Below are 9,625 nucleotides of genomic sequence, written 5' to 3' on the forward strand. Positions count from 1 at the left end.
GCTGGCCAGGTTCAGCATTCTGAGCTTGAGAATGTTCTTATCTTTGCAGAGATTGGCTCCCACCACGCTCTGGGATGCTTTCAGATTTTAGGAATCCAGACCTCCAATATCTAGTGTCTGTCTACAGAACAGACGGAATTCTTGGCTTCTGGGCCAGTGGGAAGGGAAGAAGCCTGCGTTTTTCTACGCAAAGACAGAGTCTGCCCAAGCTGGGAGCTGGATTTTGAAAGACCCTGCGCTAGGAACCTCTTTTGTGCTTTGCTGTAGCTAAGTAAATGCACGATTCGAGGTCGAGTGTAGTCAAGAAGAAACGTTCACTTCATATACAATTCAGCTCAGAAATCAGTCTTTACGTCTGGTTTAAAGAGATCCCCTGGAGACCCCAAATCCAAGTTCATTCGGTTGAAGAGTGGCCTCCACCATGTTTCTATCTGTAGGATTGCCTTCCCTGCCTGGAAAGGATTGGATTTGTACGGAGGCGGGGCCAGAGGCGGGGCGGACAGCGGGGCGGAGCTTCGTTTCTCCGCAGCCCGTCGCCTAGACAACCGACAGCAGCGAGATGGAGTCGTTACTCGGAGGGACCTTGGGGCCGAATCCAGCAACTCTGAGCCCGGAGCAACTGGAGCAGTTGCGAGATTTCAAGGTGCCGTGAGTAGGCGTCCCCCAACACCTGTTCAGACCAAAACGAAACTCCCCAGGACAAAGGTCCCTTGGACAGGGAGGAGGACTCCGGGAGAGGGGAGCGGGGCCTGAGGATAGGTGGAGCGTCCCTGAGCCCAACCAGCCAGGCATTTGAAAGTGCATGGCAATCAAGGAGGGGTCTGGCCGGAGAAGTGACAGCGCATGTAACTCAGTTTTGCACCAACCACCGGGTTCCAATCTTCTCTATCACCACCACCACCTTCCCCACTGCATAAACCAGCGTTTACCAAGGTGGAGCAGGAGGATCAGGAGTTCGAGGCCAGCTGGCTCCACCAAGCTCCAGAACAGCCCAGGCACTATGAAGCTCTGCCTGGAGAGAACTGGGGCCGTTTCGAAGGAAAATTTGAAGACATGGCTTGTCCCCTCACTTCACACCTCCTTCGGGGTTGAATCCTGGATCTGTCTCCCCAGATCTTTGATTCGTGGTCGTTGCTCCTTAGATCCAGACTCGGATTGCAAATGAAAAGTACTTGAGGACCCACAAAGAGGTGTCGCTGCTCATTAGCGGCTTCTTCAGGTAGGTGGTTTGACAGGCTGGCCTTAGGTAGACAGTAAGAACAGATGAGTAGACATTCTAATAGCCACAGGGAGACTCTTCAGTTTGAGGACAGCCTGAGTTACAGAGTGAGACTCAAAAAAAGACACCAAAATTGTTCTCTATTCCTCTGTTTTTTTTTAAAATTAAATTAGACACAAGCTTGTTTTACATGTCAATCCCAGTTCCCTCTCCCTCCCCTCCTCCCCTGCTCCCCACTGGCCCCCCTACCCGATCCCCTTTCTGCTCCCCAGGAAGGATGAGGCCTTCTATGGGGGATCTTCAAAGTCTGTCACATCGTTTGGAGCAGGGCCTAGGCTGAGAGAGTATCCCTCTTTGTGGAGTGAGCTTCCAAAATCCAGTTGTATACACAAATGCATCAGCCCAACTTGGCTTGGACCTCATAAAAGTTAGAACATTTCTGAAATTCAACCTTTCATAACTCTACAGTTATCTCTATATTCTTTAAAACACCAATGTCCATTCATTCAACTATAAGGATTAATATTAATATTTACTTCATGACACCGAGAGAGGGACTGTGGCAGAGGAAGAGAGTGTCCCAACTGTGCAGCCTTTTTTTCCTAGCCCCCTTAAAACATTTTCATTTTTATTAGCACTGTGTACAATATGCATGTTATGTGTGTTATTATTATTATTATTATTATTATTTTGGTTTTTCGAGACAGGGTTTCTCTGTATTGTTTTGGAGGCTGTCCTGGAATCGGCTGTGTAGACCAGGCTGGCCTCGAACTCACAGAGATTCACCTACCTCTGCCTCCCGAGTGCTGGGATTAAAGGCGTGCACCACCAACGCCCGGCGTTATGTGTGTTATAAGTGATTGGAGGCATGTGCATGCCACTCAGAAGACGATGGGGGGGGCAGTTGGTATTCTTCCTCCATTCTTGGTTCAAAAATCAAATCCAGGTTGTGCGACTTGCATGACAAGTGCTTTTATCCACTGAGGCTTCTCACTGGGTCTCTAAACATTTAACTTTAAATCCCCAATCCTGAAAGTAAAAGTATGCATTGATGGCCATAAAGAAATTAATGACTAGCCAGGGGTGATGGGACACATCTTTAACCCCACTGTGCAGACTCTTGGCTCTTGCTTACTTGAGAACACTGTAGAAAAATTACAGGGAGCCAAGGCATAGGGGCTTTGGGGGACTGAGGCAGGAGGATCATAAGTTCAAGACCAGTCTGGACTGCACTAGTGAGACCCTATTTCTAAAAAAAAAGAAAAATATTGAACCAAAAGAATACTGTTTTCCAGATTTGGTGGTAATCTCATGGTCACACCATTTAGAAGGTAGAGACAGGAGGATTTGTGAATTCAAGGCCAGTCAGATGACAGAGTGGAACCCTCTCTCAAAAGGGCAAAAATTAATAGAGAAACAAATAAAACTCCCATTTTTCAGTGTGTCCTAGGTATGTTTCTTCAGTGCATTCCATTGGAATAGAAAAATCTCAGAACCCAGAATATCCAAGTGGTGAAGACACTGAACTTGACACTGGATACAGCACACACCTTTAATTACAGCACATGGGAGGCAGAGGCAGGAGGGTCTCTGTGAGTTTGAGGCCAGCCTGATCTACAGAGCGAGTATCCATACTGTGATGGCATCTTGGTAACATTTTGCTTACTCCCCACTCCAGCAACTGTTTAAAAGATAGATGATGATGATACTCAGACAGAGATTATTTTTTAGTCCTGGTTGTCCTGGAACTCACTCTGTAGACCAAGCTGAACTCAAACTCACAGAGATCTGCTTGCCTCTGCCTCCCAAATGTTGGAATTAAAGGTGTGCACCATCATGCTCAGCCCATTATTATTTTTTTAAAAGCCATCTAAGGGGAGCTGGTGAGATGGATCAGTTAAGTCCACTTGCTGCTCTTACAGAGGACATGGGTTCAGTTCCCAGTACCCACATGGTGACTAGCAGCCTACAACTCCAGTTCTAGGGGTTCTGACAACTTCTGGACTTCACAGACATCGGGTATGCATGTAGTATATCTACATACATGCAAAAAACCCCACACTCATACATATAAAATAAAAATGAATCTTAAATAAAAGACAGCTTGTATTGTTTCTATTTTTGCAAATGAGACATTTAAGTTCACAGATGGGAAGTACATTTCTCAAGCTGCTGACCAAAGAACCAAGTAGCCCACGCCCTGACTCTTCCTCCATATGGTACTGTGTGCTTAGGGGCACCCAGGACTCCTACAGCAGAGTGCTTACTTAGCCATGTGTGAAGTCCTGGGTCCAAGCCCCAGTACCCAGGCTTCCCAAGCCCCTTTTACTTTTCCTTGGGCCTCACTAGTCTTCATATTTTGGCCATTTCTCCAAGGAGTTTCAGATTCACACAGCAGGTAGGGAAGGAGTTAGTGTCTCTGTGAAGGGCAAATTCATTATGGTTGGGGCAGATGATATTATGGGGCAAGCTGGTATGCTGGGGCATAGTTTTAATCCCAGCATGCAGAAGGCAGAAATAACAGATCTCTGTGAGCTCAAGGCCCATTTGGTCTACATTGTGAGTTCCAGACCCAGCATGTCTGTATACTTAGAATCTGTCTTTAAAAAAATACATATATGTATATATAAACACACACACACATATATATACACATATACACACATATATATACATTGGAGTCCTCTGTCAGTGTCCGATATGGGGGTCAAGTTTGTTTTTTTTTTTTTTTTTTTTTTTTTGGTTTTAGGAGACAGGGTTTCTCTGTATTATTTTGGAGGCTGTCGGTCCAGCCCGGCCTCGAACTCACAGAAATCTGCCTACCTCTGCCTCCCGAGTGCTGGGATTACAAATTTGCTTTTTTTTTTTTTTTTTTTTTTTTTTTGGTTTTTTGAGACAGGGTTTCTCTGTATTGTTTTGGAGGCTGTCCTGGAACTTGCTCTTGTAGACCAGGCTGGCCTCAACTCACAGAGATCTGCTTGCCTCTGCCTCCCGAGTGCTGGGATTAAAGGCTTCATGTTTGCATTTTTTTAAAGATTTATTTATTTATTATGTATACAGTGTTCTGTCTGCATGTGAAAACAGACATTGAGGACCCTGTGTTTTCTCTACACTGGCATCCACAAACACAGGATTAAAACACTCGGTGGTGAGTGGGGCCGTGGAGTTCTGGATGGCCCTGTGTCTCTGTTTGTCCAGGAAGTTTCCAGGACGAGGCTGGGTCTGGGCCCAGCTGCTGCACTATCCCTGTAGCTCTGGAAGCCTTCATCTTCCTTCCTTCCCTTCTCCCAAGGCCGAGTAGCCCAGTCAACCCCTTTGCTGCCGTGCAGCTCACCTGGGTGAACTCCTCCTGGCCCCTCTTGGGCTTCTCTCTGGGGTGGCATTCGAAGTATAAGGGCTGGTTTTTGTTTGCCTGCTCTTAATTTCCTTGAGCAGTACCAGAGTGAGCCAGGATCAGTCCAGCTTTGTTCTGGAAACTTTACCCCACCCTGTGTGAAGAGGAAGGAGGAGGAAGAGCTAGATGAAGGCAGCTCTGTTCAGTTCTGCCTGGGCTTTCTTTTCTGCTCCTGACGTCCAAGCCCTCTGAAGCTGTGAACTTCTCCCACTGGAAAAGTTACCCTCTGCTCGGGCTTCTGGATTCTGTGGTTTGTGGCCATGTCGCCCCACATCTCAGATACAGTGTGCAGAACTCTTAATACCTTCAGTCTGGTCCTCAGAAGTTAGAAAAGAGACCAAACTTACATTAGGTCCCCAGAAACCTCAAACTTAGGGCTGGAGATGCAGTGTGCACATGTGCAGGGGAGTCTTCCCAAACTACAGCTCTGGTCTGCCATTCCTTGTCTGGAAAAATCTTCAGTGGCTCCCAACTTTGCCTTTTTACATACAGAAAAGTGATAAATCTTAAGTTGAATAAACTTTCCCCTACATGTGACACTCTGGATGGAGAAACTGAACTTTACAGCACCTCAGAGCCCAAGTGACCCCATTTGATGTAGGATAATGCTCTTGTACACTGTAAAGATTTGTCACTCTTATTGCTGTAATAAAAACACTGATTGGCCAGTAGCCAGGCAGGAAGTATAAGCAGGGCTAGCAGACTAGGAGAATTCTGGGAAGAGAAAGGAGGGACAGAGTCACCAGTCAGACACAAAGGAAACAAAATGAGAGGGCCTTACTGAGAAAAGGTACCAAGACACGTGGCTAAATGTAGATAAGAATTATGGGTTAGTTTAAGTTGTAAGAGCTTGTTAGTAATAAACCTGAGCAATAGGCCAGACAGATTATAAATTATATAAGCCTCTGTATGTTTATTTGGAATTAAAGGGCTTTGGAACCAGGCAGGACAGAAACTTGCATCTACATTATTATTATGATTTCACACAAAGTCTCACAACACAGGCCAGGCTGGCCTCAGTCTCTCAGGTGATGGCGTGAGCTATGTTGCTGGCTTCTAACAACACAAATCCATTACCCTTTGTGTCTATGTCCATGGCATTCTTGAATCCCTGCCACTCTGTGCCCACCTCCTTCTACTCGGTCCTATATCCACTCTGTGACTGTCTGACTCCAGCACACAGGGCCGTTCCTATTCCCTCTTTCTGGTTCACAGTGCCAGTAACGCGGTGTCTTGCGCTAAGCGCACATGCACCCCCACTCCCGCTCCGCCACCTCCCATCGTTAGTCCTGGAATTCTCCTTCACTACCCGGCTGTCTGCTGACCAAACCAAGCTCTCTAGCTTTTCCCCAAGCCCAGGCAGACACCCCCAAGTGTTCTCCTGGACCCTGGGAATACAATAGTAGATACAACCAAGCTGCTAAGCTCAAGGCAGTCACACAGAGGACACAGAACTGTTTCCATCTCTGGGCCTTGGTTCTTGCCATTTTCCTGAACCTGGGATGTTCTTGTCCCTCATACTTTATTCTTCCCAATCAAATCCCATTTGTACCACAAGAGTCCCTTCCAATCTAATTACTCTGTGAAGGGCTTTGGGGTCCCACTTTCAGTAACCATTTGTCTTTTTTTTTTTTTTTTTTTTTGGTTTTTACGAGACAGGGTTTCTCTGTATTGTTTTGGAGGCTGTCGGTCCAGCCCGGCCTCAAACTCACAGAGATCCGCCTGCCTCTGCCTCCCGAGTGCTGGGATTAAAGGCGTGCACCACCACCGCCCGGCGTAACCATTTGTCTTAGGGTTTATGTTTCTATGAAGAGACACACCTTGGCCACAGCAACTCTTAGGAAGGAAAACATTTGACTGGGGCTGGCTTACAGTTTCAGAGGTTTAGTCCGTTGTTGTGGTGGGGAGAGTGGCGTGCAGATGGACATGGTGCTAGAGAAGGAACTGTATCTGAATCCGAAGCATCAGGAAGAGACACCAGGCCTGGCTTGAGCTTCTGAGGTCTCAGTGACACACTTTCTCCAACACCGCACCTCCTTATGGGCCTATTCAAACCGGCGTGCTATTCTTCCCTCCCAAAGCACTATTTAATAGTCATTTAGCAGTTACCTGAGGTTCCTTGGCCTTTTAGTAAATTTACCTGTTTCCTTTTGTCTGTAAGATCTTTGAGGCAGGGCTATATTTTTCACTTACCAGCGTGCATGCACACATACGTGTGTGTGTGTGTGTGTGTGTGTGTGTGTGTGTGTGTGTGTGTGTGTGTGTGTGTGTGTGTGTAGGCCGGAATGCTCTATACCTCATTCACAGGGTCTCTCACTGAACCCAGAGTGAGGCTGGTAGCTGGCAAACCCCAGTGATCCCGAGGCCTGCAGTCCTCTCAATGTTGGGGTTAACGGGCACCAGGTCAAGGCCCAGCTTTTGAACCGGATGTTGGGGATCTAGAGTCAGGTCCTCATGCTTGGGCAGCAAGTGTTCTTTGCTGTTGAGTCATCTCCCCAGCCCTATCTTTGTTTTCTCTTATTTTAAACTCATTCTCATATATTGTGGTTACTTACTGTAACTCATACTCAAGGTGTGTCTAATTGAATTGAAGGAGGAGGGAAACAAAATTACTGAAGCTTGGGTTTTCTCAGCAGGGGAAACTTTGGCCAAGAGAGCACCTGGAACTGGAGGTCGTTGTCAGGCCACCACAGCCAGAGGCCAAGCAAACACTGTATTCCTTGGGCACACGAGACCTGGGCTCTCTCCTTTATTTATTGTCTGTATGAACTTGGGCAATGATTAACTTTTTTGAGGCTTGTTTTCTTTATATGTAAAATGGAGATTATAATTGCCATTTTACAGTGACATTATAAGCAAAATAATATTAGTGAGTGTTTTATGAAGCCTAGAACTTTCTGGGCTGTCAGGCATTTCTAGCATCCTGGTGACATCCTCGTCACATCTGTGTAGCCCATCTGAAGTCTTTTTTTTTTTTTTCCGAGACAGGGTTTCTCTGTGGCTTTGGAGGCTGTCCTGGAACTCGCTCTGTAGACCAGGCGGGTCTCGAACTTACAGAGATCCACCTGCCTCTGCCTCCCGAGTGCTGGGATTAAAGGCGTGGGCCAGCAACACCCAACTCCATCTGAAGCCTTTATCCATGGGTTAACTTCCTCAGACCATTCCAGGGTCACATTTCTGTTTTCCAGAGAAATGTTTCTGAAAAGACCAGACGACATCCTCGAGTTTGCTGCGTGTGAGTACAGTGGCACTGGGATGTCTCGCGTGCCTGGGCAGGAAGCAAGATGGGGGGGGGGGGTTAGAGTTGGGCAAGCCCAGGACTTTGTGTGGGGCCTGGATCTTCACGTGATGTCCCCTACAGGCACTGTTTTTTGAAGGCTTTTTCATTCCCCCAACTTTCCCTCAGAATGAGGCCAGAGAGGCACTGAGGGAGGACTTCTCTTGGTGAGGATTAAGAACTTTTGAGAGTCCCAAAGGAGAGCCGGCCAGTCCTAGTCCATGGGGGAGGAGGGCCCTTAAAGTGGTGCCTGACCCAGGCTGCACATTAGAACCACCGGGGGGAGCGTTTTAAAAAATACTGATGCTCAGGCCCCACCTCTAGAGATTTTTATTTAATTAGTCTGGGGCGGGGCCCAGCAGCCGAGGTTTTGAAGGCTCCCCAGGTGGTTTTTAATGGACTGGCTGCCAAGATGGCTTCGGGTCAAACAGTGTGGTGGTTTTTAATGGACTCGGCTGCGAGATGGCTTCGTGTCAAACAGTGTGGAGTGGGGAACTGGGCGGGGTCTTGGGTGCGCTTAACCCTGGGAGCCCATAGCGTTTGTCCTAAGCACTCTTTGGCTGTGCTGCCACAGCAGAAGCTGACTGTGACTCATATTCTTCCTGGTGTAAAAACCCTCTTCTGTCGCCATGCTGTGTGTGAGTCTGGTTCTCCTGGGAGAGGGTGTTCTCAGAAACGGACTGCATTTCAGAGGCCGGAGTTGGGCAGTTGAGTGGAGAGAGACCAGAATACTACTTGGTGTTTATTTGGGTCCTAAGATAGACCCGAATCTGAGCACTCAGAATCCCTGAGTCCTTGGTGACTCCCTGAGCATCAAGAGGACCAAGAGCCCAGACTCGGCAACCTGCATTAGCCTTGCCCCGGATGGTTTCCTGGCATTCATGAGGGCAGCTGCCAGGTACTGGCTGCGAGTGCCGAGATTGCATTGTAAAGTGAGGACCACCTGTGAATGCAGCTAGAACAAAGCATCCGACTTTGCAGTAGAGTAAGTTGTTGCCCAGGCGTTCCTCTTCAGTATAGATGATTTCGTTCTGATTTTCATCCCAGACTATTTCACGGATCCAAGACTTCCCAACAAGATTCACATGCAGCTAATTAAAGACAAGAAAGAGGCCTAATTAGCAAAGCCACAATGCTCAGCTGCCGGGAGAAGCCAGAAGGAAACCAGCCTTGGGTGGGTGTTAGCCTCACTTCTGTGAAAAGCAACACAGGCTTATGGGTCCAGGCTGGGAAAGAATGCAAGCCGGGAAATGGGAGATGTGGTACAAGTGTGCCATTTTCCTGACAGTTTAGGAGGCTTAGAGTGCCGGTGTGTCAGTGACAGGATCTAGTGGTATGGAGTCCCGGGGGGGAGGGGGGAGGGGGGCGTGATGGGGGATGGAGAATAGTCAGCACCCAGGTCCTCTGAGCCTTTGAGGTGAGGAGTGCTCAGATGGGGCCCAGTTTCCCTCCTACAGTCTTTCCACTTAGGGCCTGTTTATCCATCCCCCACCCCACCCCGCAGGATGATTCCTCAAGCCATTTTGAAGGCTCGAGAGTTTTCTTAGTAGTTTGTTTGCTTTTTCTTAATGTGAGGTGGGAAAGGCCACCCTCCTAATCTAGTGAAATCACTTCTGTTTTGCAGGGTCACCTGGAAGCCTGAGAGCCCAGTTGCCATCAGTCTGGGTTTCCAAGCTGTGTGGAACTCTTCCTCTCACAGATGCTTTCAGAGCTTCTCATTAAATCCAGGCCTGCC

General features: G+C 47.8%; 1 protein-coding gene across 1 annotated transcript; it reads left to right on the forward strand.

The window, feature by feature from the left end:
* The first annotated feature begins 510 nt into the window (after positions 1-510).
* Riiad1 (regulatory subunit of type II PKA R-subunit domain containing 1) lies at positions 511-9,625 on the forward strand. The gene is made up of 5 exons (XM_005087696.4): positions 511-643; positions 1,143-1,219; positions 7,802-7,848; positions 8,938-9,064; positions 9,515-9,625. Exons 1-4 carry the CDS (start codon positions 560-562, stop codon positions 9,006-9,008), a joined length of 279 nt encoding a protein of 92 aa, XP_005087753.1. The 5' UTR covers positions 511-559; the 3' UTR covers positions 9,009-9,064; positions 9,515-9,625.

Source organism: Mesocricetus auratus, unplaced genomic scaffold (genome assembly GCF_017639785.1).
Source record: "Mesocricetus auratus isolate SY011 unplaced genomic scaffold, BCM_Maur_2.0 Super-Scaffold_100009, whole genome shotgun sequence".
In the NCBI taxonomy this organism is placed as follows: domain Eukaryota; kingdom Metazoa; phylum Chordata; class Mammalia; order Rodentia; family Cricetidae; genus Mesocricetus; species Mesocricetus auratus.